The sequence below is a fragment of the Anser anser genome (assembly GCF_964211835.1).
Source record: "Anser anser genome assembly, chromosome: 1".
NCBI lineage: Eukaryota > Metazoa > Chordata > Aves > Anseriformes > Anatidae > Anser > Anser anser.
The window spans coordinates 45889366-45905775 of record NC_139720.1 but is presented as its reverse complement, the minus strand read 5'-3'; the positions used below and the strand labels follow the sequence as shown (position 1 = coordinate 45905775).

At 36.9% G+C, this 16410-nt stretch overlaps 1 protein-coding gene across 3 annotated transcripts in view; it reads left to right on the top strand.

Moving 5' to 3' along the window:
* Positions 1 to 16410, top strand: part of ANO4 (anoctamin 4) — a 220395-nt gene that overhangs the window by 113136 nt on the left and 90849 nt on the right. For all 3 annotated transcript variants that reach the window (XM_083821204.1, XM_083821205.1, XM_083821206.1), the window contains 2 exons: positions 3863 to 3999; positions 10056 to 10214. In XM_083821204.1, coding sequence (XP_083677330.1) covers positions 3863 to 3999; positions 10056 to 10214 — 296 coding nt within the window. The remainder of the gene's footprint in view (positions 1 to 3862; positions 4000 to 10055; positions 10215 to 16410) is intronic.

Below are 16410 nucleotides of genomic sequence, written 5' to 3'. Positions count from 1 at the left end.
TGAATGTTCTTATTTTGGGTTTTGAGTGTCCATCCTCAGAAGGTAACGGTATTATCTTACCTTGCTTTTGAGCACTACCTAAATCAGCCTCCTGGTCCAAAGAGGTTTTTAGAACCACTGAGATTTCTCACAGGGACTCTTGCTCATAATTTCCTAGTGTTCGCTTTTCAGGATATGTGATTCTGCTACATTTGGTTTAAAAATATTTATATACACTAATTTTTTTAACTCCTCAAGGTATTCTGGATTATAAAGTCATTTTGATTTTTTTTCCTCCCATGAGAGAGAGAAATGAACTTACATAACGAAGCTGATCTAAAGTTGTATGTGGGGTTCTTGATTTCTCCTGTAGTAACATACATGCTGCTGTGTATTGCTGTTAAATTTCATTGCCTAAAAAGTTATGACTGGATACTAGCAGCAGTCTGTCTCCCAAATAATAGGTCAAAAGCATATATATAATAAAATTATTACATATCATTCTGTTAAGATCATTTGGGGATATCTATGTATTTATATTGCGGTCTGAGGGGAACGGAAAAAGTGGAGCCCTGATTTTGACTTTAGCAGCGGTGTTAGACTATTCATGTTCATTGGAGGGGAGTGGCTGAGAAAGGTACAGCCAGCAGAAGGGTCGGATTTGAAGTACCATCACCGTTATTAAAGTGATGCAACTAGAATTTGCTTTTTTAATTATTTATTTGGTTTTGTGGAACAATATTTTTTTAAACAATATATTTAACTGTCCAATGAGATTTGGGGTAGAACGATGTTCTCAGCAAATGTTTCAGCCCCATGTTTAGGGCCCATGACTGAAATACTAGGAGTTTATCTTGGAGAAGCAGCAAGGGAAGTGCATTGTACAGATCTCCACATTCTCACCAGTAGCATAACTTTACCATGACTGGAAGAGAGTCATAGATACCTTTAGCGCTGATAAGGTAGTTCAGCACATCTCTATCACAGAATCATAGAATCATTATGGTTGGAAAAGATCTCCAAGATCATCTGGGCCAACGATCCCCCTAACACTCTCCACTATCCTGTTTACTGAAGCTACCAACCTGCATGCCAATTATCTGTGTACTTTTGATATAAGCAGTTTTCTACTACAGGCTGTCTGGACAGATCCCAGTAGCTAATTTCACTAGCCAGCTGGGATTCACTGCTTCCACAACTTCTACTCTCTGCTGAGATGGGCTGGTTTTTAAAATGACCTTGAAATAAGATTTTGCGTTCCTCACAAGACCTCATATTAATCCAGTAATTCTCTGCTTGAAACCCCCAAACATATTCACTCTCTTACACACCAACTTGTGTATCTCAAACACCCACTTAAAAACATCTGTTTTGCAAGCCAAAGCATTACTGGCACTTCAGGAAGCAGCAAATTTAGTATCTCAAATGTCTCATCAGTTATACCAGGGCAGTCTTCACAGCAGGAAGAGCATATAGTTCAAATTCCCTGGAGGACAGCGTACAGGCAAAACTTCTTTCATTTCTACATCTTTCATTGCCTCTGTCTGCAACAGATATAGGTCTCTCATAATCTTCAGAGAGTTTCACTGTTTAATTATTTTTGTGGGTTCTTTTTCTTACAATTCTTTTCAGACTGTGCTGAGGTGTTGATCATATACAGGTTAATGCATCTCTTTTTTTGGAGGCGCTCTTCTGGGTTTCAGTTCACTGAAGTTTCAAATTAATTCAAAATTTCTTCTATTCCAGTAGTTCTTTATGTTGAGCATTGAGATGAATTCTTCTCATATGAACATGTGTGCAAAAGCTGGTCATCATCTACATCCAGATTATTATTTTACAGGGTGAAATGTTCAAATCCAAAATTGTTAAACTTGAGTAGTATGTTATCCTAAAAACAGTTAAACGGGCACAGAATTTCTTATTGTTATGATGCCTAGATGGAAAAAAAATGCTGTTAAAAGTATTAAAAATTCTAACTTCCAAATTATACTGCTCAGGTTGGTTCATTAGCCTAGTATATAGGGTGGATTAATTTGGATATGAATACTTTTCTTTTACTGCTGAAAATATTAGTGGCCTCACAAGCTAATGCACTGCAATCTAAAATGCAAGGTATGTTCTTGACACTCTCTTCATTATGTGCATAAAAATGAAGAAGAATTCTTGAATTTTTAAATAGAGTTTTTTATCTACCTAAAGCTGTAATAACAGACTTTAGATACTGTACAAGGCTGGTGGAAAAAGGGAGCAATGTTTGTGATTGACAGGAAAAGAATAATATATATAAATTGCAGCATATGTTCATATCCAGGACAAATATTATGAAGAAAATTTTCTCTGGCTTGTGATAGTGAAGAGCAGGTTACCTGCAGATACTGTGGAGTCTGTAGCACTGGAGATTTTTTTAAAAAGATTTCTTAAACTAGGCTGTAACCCCATGAAGAAGGGAAGGGTGAAAAGGAGGCCACAAAGTGCTCATGATGTCTGGGTAACAGTTAATGTCCTTTAATTTCTGGCAGCTCTTCAGTCTCTCCACAGTGAAGGAATGGGAATTTACACCTGCAGCCAGTAGATAGAAATGGAGCTAAATTGCCATCAGTAATTAGGAGATTTTTGGCTGTTCCCTGCTAATATAAATTCACATCAACAGGAATTACAACTGCCTGTCACCTACTTAGGGGAGCTGCAGAAAAGAAAAAGGACCAGGAGGATATTGCACAACAGAAAGAGTCCGAAAGTCAGTCAGGTTTGTAAAACAATGAGGAATAGTGGGCTAGACAAATTTCTGCCAGGAATGATGATTATTGGATACTGCCTTAGTCAGGGAAAGAGGCTCAGCAGCTGACCTTGCAGGTTCCCTCCAACAGTTGTGACTATACTGTCATAATTCTGAATTTTGCCTATGAAACATGAGGCTGGAGAGGTGAAGTCTGCACAGCTAAGTCTTGGTCCTCAGCAGAGACATCTTTCTTCTCCCCACACGCATGTTTTCAGCATCCTTTCACCCCAGATCTGCAGCCTCCGGGGTGCAGCAGTGGACCATTCTGACTGCAGCCTGTTTGCCCCGTGTCTCCCATCCAACAGCTACTCAGTCTTTGAAGCCATGACCCTTATGTAGTACTACAGATGTGCACAGCCACTCTGCCCACAGCTTCACATCACCTCCTTACTCAGCAGAGCAGGGAATGTCACCCTAAAGCTAAATCTGCTCTGATCTTGAGTATAGCGCCAGCACCTAACACATTCCTAGCCTTCCATTGTTTGTTTGTTTGCTTTGTTTTTGTTCGGGGGGTTGTTTGTTTTGTTTGTTTGTTTGTTTGTTTTATTTGGCTGGTTGGTTTTAATTAAAATAGTGTCCTAGAGACTTAAGCTATTGTTTCACGCATGTCTGAGGGTTGTGCAGTAGGTAGATCTGAATGTGCAAGCATTACATGTACCAAAAGATACCAGATTGTACAAAGGCAATCATCTCCTCAGGCTCATTTATTCAGTGTCTTTCAAGTAGTAGTACTTATCTGAGGTCTTCTGCCACAGATCTGTACAAGTTCTAACTGGATACTTTTTGTAGTAGGTTAAAAACATCTTCCTTATATAAATAAATTTTCAGAGGCCATAATAATCCAGAAAGCAATCATTTAGCTACTTATCCCAAGAGAGAAGCCAAGCAAATAGCTACTGTATGTTTTACTGTGACAGATGATTACTTATTTGACATCAGAGAGGTACTATGGTATCCTAAATCTCCATCAATGTGCATCAGGAGATTTTAAGCTTAACATAGATACTTAGAGCAGAACTAAAAAGTGGGGTTGTTGATGTGTTACACTCAGTGTCTTCATTTGGCTCAAATGTGATTCGAACATGTTTTTATTTTTGTTTTTAGTAGCTAAGGATGTCAACATTTTTTTTGATGAGTTAGAAGGTGTGAACAGCCCTTCCAAAGATGATGACTCCCTGCTTCACCATGGTAACTTGACCAGTACTTCTGATGATGCCAGCAGGTTGGAAGTAGTGGGAGAGGTAAGAACACAGAAAATTATTAATATGATGGTCATTATAAAAAGGGAATAAATGTAGTTTCATTTAAAATCTCATTCTCTGCAAGACATCTTTTATCTGACCTTTGGTAGGGGGATTGTTTTTCCATTCTAAGATTATAAACTTTGTTTATAATTTTAATATTACAATCTTAATTTGAGACAAAATATCTCAAGCTCAAAATAGATTTTACTGGCTTCATGCATACCCACTGAAATGTCTATACAGACCTTTGTTGTCTACTTGTTTTCTGAACCAGCGAAGTCTAATGTTTTACTGCTTCTGAAAACACTGGAAAATATTTGCCTATATTAATCCCTTAGGCGAAAGGAAGGAAGAGAAATTATCATAAATCTCTTGTGAGAGGTACTTAGTGTCAAATACGTAGCACATTCCCATCCAATAAAGAACAGAAGAGATTTGATGGTGCATAATGGTGATGCAGTGAACATACTGGGCAGGTATGTTCATCGCATAGTCCCTTTTAAATAAAGTCTTAATGGAGGCAAAACATTATAGCCTAAATATGAAAATTTGGGCTGAAACTCTATTTTGTGTCCTTCATGCAGAAAAAAACATGGTACCCTTTAACTTTACGTTGACTGCCCTACAGCTCATGGACACTAGATCTATCTCCTCAGGAAGTGAAAAGTCCAGGGACTCACCTCTGGCCCTGAGGCCTCCTTTCCCCTGCCTCAGGAGTGTGGCTGTATCCAGACTACTTACCTGGAGTGGTCTGTTGTTACCTCCAAGCTGTGCCTGAGGATTTTTTGGCAGAGCACTGACTGGCGCAGACCAGAACTGTCAGGAAACATAACTAACAATTAAGAAGCATGGAAGACCATAAGATATTGTTGTAGCCCCGGCCCTGACCCTCTTTTATTTACTGGTTTAGATACAATTTAGGAGATATAATGACAGACAGTGTCTTTTTCAGGAGCTAAAGTATTTTGTGGTGCAAGCTACTTTGTAAAACACTGCTTAGAAGAGTCAGAGATTTTCCTTGTGCTAGAATTTCAGCGTTCAGAGAGCTGTGCTCCTGGAATGTTTAGACAGATAATTAAAGCAACTAAATTCAGGCTATCCAGAGATATGTTTGACCTTGCTCACAATTTCATCTTCCCCTTCTCTCACTGCTCTTCCCCAGCTTCCCATGCAATTTACAAAGGGCCCTCTTCACCTGCTTGCATTATAATAGGGTAACCTGACATAATATTCCTGTGTAGCATTTTGTGATCATGTACCATATGGTGCCTAACTAAAGGATGGAGTGAAAGGTATGTGGTCTTTGCATGTTGAGGAGGAAAGCTAAACAGAAGACGATCAAGAGGACAAGTGATGACAGAGAGCAATATATGCTGCTGTTAATTTAGCAATGCTGCTAAACCACTTTTCAACTGTTTGATGTATTATTTGTTATTTTTTAAAGGGAAAGTGAAAATGTCTGAGAAATTTCCTAGTTGAACGGATTTATTTTTTTGTGTACCCATAACCGTAAAAAAGAGTAATGTATATGTATAAGAGGAAAAAAAAAAAAAGGGGGGGGGGGGGCGGGGAGGAGAGAAAAAAAATACCAGAAAATTGAAAGTCTTAGTTGGAGCTGAGGGATGCTGTAGCCTATGAAAAATATTTCAAAGTCCATGTGGGCCCTTGATTAACTGCAGAATGAAATGATACTGTTTAGCTGTTGCTGTTTCAATCCATTAAAATGAATTTATATTACAAAAACTTTGGAGAAAAAAAATACAAAGGTTTCTTTTCAGTTTGTTTAGCTGACAAGATAAAATATTGTTCGCTTCAGTTGTTAATGCTTGACCAGAAGATCCCAGGAACAGTTTATGGATGGAGCTTTATCAACATTTCCTTCACAGATACAGAGCCAGATAAGGATTTGGCTTGCCCTTTGGCCAAAGATACATCATTTCTTAGTTTTATGTTTCATTTGGACACAGCTGAATTAAAAATTACATGTTCCCATGTTAGCATTGATTAAAAAACATAAGGTATTAGGTATACATTTTAAAACCTAAATCCTAGGACGTATTGTCAAAATGCAGCAGAAAGAAGGTAAAAATTAAAGGTAAAAATGGTTTAGGAGCTGTACTCCAGGTATGCATGAATTCAGCTTTTTGTTCTATGGAGTATTAAATTACCCTTCCGTACTTAAGGAATGCAGAATAATGGAACTGGTATAAAATCTGTCTTCAAGTTAAATTAGTGTATATGCCCCATTCTTGAGATTCCAGCCAATTTAAGTAGTTTTGATATTTAAATTGTAGAAGTCACCCCTACAGTCTTCACTCTAAACTCAAAATTCTGATGATATTTGGGTGTAGTGTTATTAACATAGTGCAAAATAATGTTAGTTTTAACAATTTTTGTTATAAATTGGAAATTGCACTAGAGAATATGGCCAAAAAACTGTTATTCATATTGCAGATAAGAATTCTGATGTTCTTTATGGCAGTTCTGATACCCAGTTTCAGCTCAGTTTTCTTGTGTCTATTTACCAGAATATATGCTAACTACATCAGTTTTCCATCAAATCCCTGTCTTCTTCAGTGATGAGGATGGCTATAGAAAAACACTATTTAAGCTTTCACAGAAAACTACAAATCTGTTACTTTTTAACTTTTAGGCACTTGATTTTGCAGCATAGATAAATTCATTATTTAAAAAGCTCCATGTAATTAAATATATTATGATGTCAAGAAGAATATACTGACCAGTGAAGATATATGAAAAAATACAGTTGCAGTATCCACAAAATTATAATCTAAATGGGTAGAATGACATTACAAAAAAAAGAAAACATGGGGAAAATATACTTCTATTTTGATTAGAACTGTGCTGTAAAAACTGAGTAGTTCTGTCTTCTTCTATTTCCGCATAAGTCACCACAAGTATTAACCACCTCTACCCGTTGTGAAGTTGCATGCAGGGCACTGTAATTTCAAGTAGCCACAAACAACAGGAAAAGATGATCTCTTTAAAATTCAAGGATCTAATCTTAATTGAACACTCATATTAATAATGACTAAGTACCAAAATAACTAGCAATGAAGAAAAAATATAATCTGTCATTAAATTAGCGAACACCGGAGTCCATTCTGATTTATCTTCTAGAAGACCTGCAGATAAAACTTTGAATTTCCTTATTTTCTTAACTACGCTTTTGTTTAAAAAGTTTCATTTTATGTCTCTATAGCTGTCAGGATTACAAATTCTCTGATTTGGGGTACTGAAATATTTGGAGTAAACCTTTAGTCTAAAGACTTCCAAGCATGTATGTGTGTATGAGTCATATGTCTATGAATATTAACAGCTGCCAGTTTAGGGTCTGAGGTTATGGGAACTAGTGTGTTCCTGAAAAAGAGTTCTGAATCACACAACTTTGGATATGCGTACTGCATTAAACCTGCAGATAGCCAGAAATACTAAACTTATTGCTTAAGTGAAGTCTTCCATGTTCTGCCACTATCTTTTGGCATACTTCAGGTGAAGGAATGGAGATTTGACATACATGAATAGATTACAAAAGTGGGACTATAAAAGCTCCAGTCAAACCCAGCTCTAGATTTTTTATTTATTTTTTTTTAATCAGTGCAGCAAAAGTGAATTTTGAAGTTATGACAGAGGTAAAGAAGAGGCAATGTCTGGAAAGGGTGAATTCCAAGATGGCAGAAAAGTCTCTAGAATAGTGGAAGCCAGGAATACTGTGGACACTGCAAAAGCCCTGCAACTGCTATTTCCTAATGCTGCAAAGCCAGCTTAAGTGTCTCCATATCATATAAGATCTCTGCATCCTCAGAGTATTTATAAGTACAAGTTCAGTCTATAAATCCTCTTTACAGGCTAGAACAGCTATAAGAGGGCAACAGCAAGGGTTTCTTCTCAGAGTCCATACCAGTCAAATAGAGTCAAATTACTCTGAATTTGGCATACTATATTCTTAAAATAAAAAGGACTTCCAAGTACAGATAAGGGTGAGATGTACTCCACCTGATAATGGCCAGTGAGTCTCATGAACCAAATTAGAATTGACCCAAAGTAAGCCCTCAAGCCTATATGGTGTGGACAGCAGGCACTCTTATTTTACTCTACTCTATGAGCCCATTCCTATGGCACTGCTTTACTTGATAAAATACACATAGTGTCTGTGGGACTTACAGAACAGGAAGAATGGCTCAGTAGAAGGCTTAGCAATCAGAGCAGGACCACCAAGCTGCCCCCAACTCTAAATCTCCTGCCGTACCCTTTTGTTTAAATACCCTTTTGGGTTTTTCATGTCTCCCCAACATAGATAGCTTACAGAAAAGAAAAAAAATGACTGTGCTTCCTGAGCTGTTTTCATATTTAATGCTCTGTGAAAAATACTTCTGATATCCTGATAATAACATTTGTCAGCATGATATGCAGTATAGATATAAATGGTTTGTTACTGTTATTTCCTTAGGGCTTAAATCTTTTTTCTTGCCTTCATTTTCAGCCCAAAGAACTGTTCCCACTATATCAAGTCTGTATTAAGCTGTGTCAGGAGTCAGGCACTGTAATAAAAGAATCTTAGAAAAATTTGCCTTTCTGTCTTCAGTAAACAGGGTGTACCAAAGGGATGGGATATTTAGGATGCTTTCATTCGTGTTTGTTTGTTTGTTTTTAAAAGAAAATGCACACTGAGAATCAGGAAAGCAGTTTACACTGAACTCCTTGAATGGGAATATTCTTTTTTTTCATTTTTCAGTAAGAACACGACCTACTATTATTATGGTAAATATGTTCATGTTTTGTGATTTAAATCAGAAAGCAATTCTCCTAAGAGAAAGTATTTTGAAAATTTCCTACTTTTCCTACAAGTGAAAGGTGAATTTTATTTTTTTTTCAGAGATAAGATCCTATATTTTTGGGCATGGCTTTTTATGGCAGGAATGACTTAGCAAATTGTAGGAAAAGAAAGAGGAATTATCCTAATCCTCCCTTCAGCTTGGAGTTCAACTCATCTTAAGATTCCTGGAGGCCCTGCCCATTATCCTCCTCTGAGGGAGAGCTGTTTGTTTCTGTGTATATCAAGTGCCATGTATTCCATTCACTGTGTAAATTTCTTATATGAAAAAGTCCAAATTCACAAACAGACACACAATTTCAACTTGTTTGAAAGCAAAAGCTTAACCCCTGAGCAAGATTTGGATTATGTGGAAGTAGTGTTAAATTGCGAGGAGAAGCTGTAGAGAATTTCATTTCATGAATTTCTAAAAAAGACCAGCAGTTTGCCTCTCAGATCTCAGGAGAGGGACCTGCCTGACCTCTTCTTAACAGTGAAATCATCTTGCTTCCTTCTCTCAGAGCAAACTTTTGAACAGACACATTCTTTGCTGGAAATAGCCAAGAAATAATATTTAATTTATGTACTGTTAGACCAAACACTGGGAATTATTTTCAAATAAATTCAGTGGGTTTTCTCAGCTTTTTCATAAGCCAATAAAATTCTGTAGTTAGTTTGATGAGGTATGGTGAGGTAGGTACGAGACTCATCTCCTTTTCTGTGTCCTGTGAGGCAGAGGAACTACTGTTATCACAAAGCAACGAGAATCTCTGCGCCAGGTTTTAGTGTTTCTCAGCACAGTGAATGTTCAAGCCATTGTTTATTTTTCTCATGCGTATTCTACCATACTAAGTTCTTTCAAACTTAAATTTCAATTATGTGATTCTCTGCTTTGAAGAGAACTTCTCTGTAAGAAGTTATTACTCATTTTCTGGAAAGTGACAGGGGAGGAAGGTTGACTTGCATTCTCTGTTCTTTCCTATCTCTGTCTCAGCAAATATCTACCTAAGAAGACCTCCTGATTTTGAACTGGGGAAGTCTGTAGTCCTTTCAGACAACCTCAGACAACTGCATGCAAAACACCGAACGATTTTGAACGACTTGTTCTGATTCCTTATCTTTCCTTTTGAGTATTACTGAAAATTGTTGATGCAAATGGTGATACAGCAATTACCAAAGCTAATTAACTTTACTGAAATATTTAACTTTCTCTTTACAGGAAGTACCTGACAAAAACAAAGCCAATGGACTATATTTTAGAGATGGGAAATGTCGGATTGACTACATCCTGGTATATCGAAAATCCAATCCACAGACAGAAAAGAGGGAAGTATTTGAGAGAAATATCAGGGCAGAAGGACTTCAGATGGAAAAAGAGGTAAGAGAGTTTCCCTGAAAAAAAAAATAAAAATCAACATTTAAAGCTGGGCAGTATATGGTTTGTATTTACTCTGAAACTTCTTTGTTTTGTTGTAGTAGTGGAAAAGTGCTTTTAAACATGCCTGAATATAGGCTACTTATTGCCAGAGCAGCAGGAAAGCATAGCTTGAAGGAAAATCAGACACATGGACTGAAGGCCAAAACAGGCCATTACAGTCATCTTTTTCAACCTGATGCACAAGTAGGCCATAGAATTTCATCCACCGAGTTGTGCTATAGAGAAAGCAAGTGCTGGGTTTGGATGGCCTACATTCTGTGGAATGCAATCTGCACTTCTTCACATCATTTTCCTTTTAGCCACCTTCCTGCTCCACTCCTTGCTGAGGTTCTTGGGATTTTTTCCAAAGACCCCTGCATTCCTTTTCCTGTCAGCTTAGGCACAGGAACTTAGGTGGTATTTTGGTAGCTTGAAAACAGACTAAAATCTCTCCTACTTTCATAATCCTAAACATCAAAATAATTGAACAGTACATATGAATCTTTTATGTCAATGCTATTTCTAGCACAATGACCTAAAAAAGTGAATCTTTTCTGGACAGGAGTATAAAATGAATGTAATCTGTCTAAAAGTGTATTGACAAGATAGGTAGCAGGAACAGGGCTCAAAGAGACTCTTTTTTGCTGATGTTCTTTCTTAAACTTTCTTGTGCATGTTTAAACAGGACCTAAGTCTCACTTCCATGTAGAACAGATATTCTGAATACTTAGCTTTACTAGTGCTTGACCATCTTACACTGATATTGATATGCATTGTTGTGCTGTCACTGATGCAAATGGTACGGGAATTTTCAGGTTACAGGCTTTGGTCAACTATGTAAGTGCTGTACATTTTCTCCCCTTCTGTCACTGAATACTTGTTATATGTATAGATATTCTGCCTGTGTGCTTGAAAGGCACACTCCTTCGCAGAATACCAGGGGAAGGAATGATGGAAGGGAAGCTGTTTCTCTCCAGTATAATGACAATGTTTCCTTTCTTCTTTTCCTTGTTTTTTTTTTTTTTTTTTTTTTTAAATGAATGAATGAACAGTTACTGGTAGATATAACTGTATAAATACATGTCACTGTTTACATCAGTTACCATACCATACAGTTACATTCCTTGAAATAACCTGGAAGTTAGCATCTTTGATGCTGCAGTAGTTGCTAGATGCTTTAAATGGCAGCCATCGTTCCCTTATTACTTTTGCTTCCTGTAAAAGTACCATTGTCTGTAAGAGTTGTAACCTGAGACCTAAGAACATGGGAGCATTTCTGTGGTTGTTCAGCTTCACATCCTAGAATTGTGCTCTACTTCCACCAGGAGAGACACTGAAAATGTCTCTGAAGTTTGGACAGAAAGTGAACATGGAATGAATTTTCCTAATTGATAAATCTGTCCAACAGTTTTGAATCATTCTTTTGCTACTTTGTGATTTTTGCAGATCTTGCCATTTACTACTGTGCTAAGCTCAGCAGTGAAAGTTATGAAATCATTTTATAATTTAAGTATTATGAAACTTATTGCAGCATTCTGTACAGAGAGCTTTTTCAACTTAATGATTTAAGTGCTTACTATAGACTTTTCCTGTGGCTTTCAAGCCCATTTACTTGGAGTTTGCTGCCTTGGCTGCATGAATGTTCTGCCTATTTGATTATTCATTTCAGTTTCTATTATGCTACTGACATGCAGTTTTATTTCTTATTAATCTCATTTGGCCTTGGTGTGACTTCTTGCCAGCATCAGTAATTGTACATTTCCTAAACTCAGAACGATCAAAATGAGGCTGTGCTACATGACTCAGGCTAGGATACCAATCTTTTTAAACGTATGACTCTGACCTAAAAATTAAAACCTAACATGTATATTTTATGACCATTTTAGTTTCCAAATTGAATTATAATCCTGAAGGAAATAAGTACATTCATTGTACACTCTCTTTCCCTTTCTGTAGAGTAAAAACGGTGCTGAATAACATTTAGATTTAAACTAAGTGGTGTGATTTGTTAATGCCTAGATTATTTCTCATGATTTCTACTTTTCTTTTTTGGTGAGACTACTGACATGAATTTCAGTCCTGGAATATTTTAACAGCAGGTCTGTTTTCTAATTGTTGTTCATATGAAACATATTGCTTCCACTGGGAAAAGTTTGCTTACAGATAAAATGAGAGAATTTTCTGTCTCTTTGGCCAGACAACTTATACAGAGGCAACAGGTTGTAATTGCTGGACTGAAAGAAAGAAACTTTTAATATTCCATGAATTTTGTGTGGTGCTGGGTTCATTCTCCTTTGGCTTCTGGCTGCCTATATATTGACATTCAAACACGCTAGTCCTATTTTTTTTTTTAAAGTGAAATCAGTGGCAGAGAGGAAAACCTAAAGAGCAATTCACACAGCTGTTTTGTAACCACATTCCTCAGTAACAATGCCGTGACTCACTGAGAAGCATAACACAGCAAAATACCTAGGAAATGTTGGGTGAAGGGAGTGAAATATTTACTTAACTGTATGAAATGAAAAAGTAAATCTGAAATGAATTCATGATTGTTGAGATAACTTGAGGCAAAATAATAGGAACATGTAGCTAAGAAAGACCTGAACAGGTATATGTTTCTGACGGTAGAAAATGGTGATAACTTTTTGGAGGTATTGCCCAATGAATTCACACTCAAATTTTTTTGTCTGTACCACAGCATTGTCCTATGCAAGTTCTTCCAGTTTTTGTGCTCTGTATAACCAGTGGTAAACAACAAGGAGATCTCAAAGCAAGGAATAGATCACTGAATTAGTGAAAGTATGGAAAACAGAGGTCTAAGAATGAATGCTAATGTAGTGGAACAGCATAGATTTTTTTGTGACCCTTCTCCTTGCTTTTCTGTGTATATTGAGTCCATTCGTATAAGATTTACTGTGCTGTCCCAGCCCAGTATGGATCACATCCAACACATGTGATGATGTACACAGAAGCTCTAAGAAAGTTAATGCAAAATATAGGTCACTCTGGGAAGAGAGACTGTGTTTTCTTTTCAGTGAGATATAAAATTTATTATCTTTATTTGTCCTTTTTACAGCCTCTCACAAGAGAGGTAACTAAGTATGATATCCTGGCTCTGGGATTCCTGACGACCTCACTGTTTTGATTTTTTAATACTCTGAAACGGGCTTGTGTATTGGGCAGAATGGAGAGAACAGTCTTCAAATGAAGCAAGTTCTTACCAAAGATTATAAGATTGCAAACAGGAATTGGTACTTTCTGTAAATATTATGTGGGACTCGTGCCTGCCAGAGTTAACCAGCAAATGGTTATCAGGAGACAGAGAATGAATGTCCACATTCTGAGGGTATGTTTCATATTCATCCAAGTCCAGGATTACCCTGAGACTAAGATCAGCCTATTAACTCTACGAAAAAAAAAAAAAATTTACTTTTCTCTTTTATGTAAAGAGAAAATGCAGATTGTCTCTGTCATTCAAAATACAGCATTCATCCCTCTGAGAAAGTAAAAACCCAGCTTTTTTTTTATGGAAAGCCCATATTTGCAAGAGAAAATGAAGAGTCAGGATTACATTGGGCACATGGATATTTCATAGGAATAAGGATTTATAAATTCAACCTCTTGGTCCAAATCCAGCTTAGTTCCCCTAACCTAAATTATTGCTGCAGCTTCAACTAATATATTTCAGTTCCTATCCTAAATGGTGAAGTAGAAGTAAGCTGTAAACAGTAACTATGCTGTGCTGGTGTGTGGATACAGCTTTTAATAAGGTACTTTAAATCATACTACACTAATAGATCATGCACAGAGGTAGCCATCATGGAACAGTTAACAGGCATTGCTTGTTCACCTGCAACGTATTTACACTGGACTACAATGCAATTCAAATGCAGGACAGAGGTAAGGTACTGCAAAGAAATCTACGTAGGTTGAACAAAAACAAACTACCCTTGGATTTGTAATTCTTGAAAGAGAAAAAAAGAGGGTCATTTTAGATTTAAGTAATTACTGTATATAGAAAAAGAATTGATGCTGGGTAGGATCTAGCCGTGTAGCCCTAGGAATAGACTACTTTTAAGTTGAGCTTGGCATGATCTCTTTTATTTTATTTTCCTTCTCATGACTGCACTAAACTACTTAATATAGAGCAGTTGTACCACTAAATGTACTAAATAAATTTTCCTTAATAATTGTGTCTCAAATTTTTACTTTATAATTTGTAAATTGATTTGATACAGACTTTATTTGAAAAGGCATTTGACACCCCAGTAGAAACTGATAAATAGAAATTTAGTAAAGGGAAACTATTCACTTAAGTAGCGAAAGTAGTATTCAGGCCCTGTATTTTATATATTTCATATATTTTGCATATTTATGTATACTCATATTTCAATATAAAACCAATGAACTGCTTTAAAGCAATAGCATTGCTTACCACCCTAAAAAGCAAGTCTTGTCACGGTTATTGTACGTGGAATATGTTTCAGGAAGTAGTTTATGATATTTTACAGAAAGCAGTCAATCTATTTGGGGTTCTGCCTCTACATTCATCTTTGTGTCTCCCACATGAAAGATGTTACTTTAGTGTGCTGGTCCAGTTTTCAGGAACTATCCAAACAGTATGTTTTTTGTGTTGCGTGCCTGATTAAAAATTTAAACATTGCTACCAGAAGTGTCAAGCTGTCACCAGGGCATCCCTAATTGCATTCACTCCATGCCTCAAGCAGGAGCTGACATTTCTGGGGCAACATCTGGCAGCAGATATGCAGCTGGTGTATACAATAGGTGTTCTCTGAAGAAAAAGAATAAAATAGAAAGAAAGAAAGGGGAAAAAAGCTCAATATAAGCTTCACTTTTGTTGTATGAACAAACATCTGCTATCAGGCATAAGCTGTACCTGAATGTTTGTTTTAAGATCTTTTCCAGTAGTTGATGCAGTATAATTAGAGGATACTGTTATTTTATGACTTTTCAAGTTTGGAGACAGATATAGATTACTTCATGGTGAGGTAGTAGTAGTTCTATAAAGCAGTTTCTCTTAATGTGGCTGTAATTTTGCGCTAATGGGGCAGGACTTTAGGGGCTAGAAACATGTATTCAGTAAGAGACATATATTTAGCAGCAACTTGAAGACTGGTTTAAAATGATGAATGTCGTGAGAAATTACAGATGACAGAAAGAGCACACTATATAGTGTCTCTGTGACTCTTGGCTTGTCCCCGAGTGTAAAACCAAAATAGACTTATGACCATGTCAAAGTGAGGTAAAAGTTAGAAATAACAAGTATGAAAAAAACCAGGAACTTCAAAGACTGAAACTTTAAATATAGTTATGCTCAGAAAGTGATGATGTGAATATGAGATGTTACAATCAAAAGCTGTTCCTCTTGAGCACAGTCAAATATTATCATCTTTCTTTCTGGCAAAAAATGATATCTACTACTTTTCTTCTTGTTGCTGGTAGTACTGCAGAGCTAGAACAATTATGTTAGACTGATCCGCTTTTTTCTAGCTTGTGCGTCATCACTGCAATTGTTCATGAGGGTCCTGTTACATAAATGTTGCTGCTGATTGTGGTTCATGGGCAGAAAAGAATTAAGCTGACTCCCAGTCCCCAAGTGGCTGAGTGAGAAAAGGTGTTTTATAAACTTAGCTTACGTAATTTGTCTCTCCCTGAGAAGCAGTGCACAATAAAGTATCAGTGCCTTCTAAGTTTCTTTTTCAGTTATGACTTCAGTTTATTCATTTACTGAAAGGACGATGGTTTGTACGTAATTTATTGCTGCTATAGATGTTAATTTAGTCAAGGCATACAGTTTATAAGAGTGCTCAGCCTCTGGCCTAGTAACTATCTGCAGCTTGCGAGGATAGTTTATGTGATGGGCAGGAGCAGGGTGTAGGTCAGGTGAATCATTCTGCCAGGTAATCCTTTTTCCTAGCTGTTCTTTTCCTTTGGTCTTCATATCTCTCCCCTGTCGTGTTGAACTTACTCTGCACGTACCAAAAAAAAAAAAACCAAACACACTATCCACTAGAGAAAAGGGTGTCTAGGGAAAGTTTCCACCACGAATGTTGTGTCTGCTGTTGTCTGAGCCTTTTTTTTACAGAGAGGAAGATATCTGTGTGCATGCACAGTGTGATGCTTGTGCAGTATATAC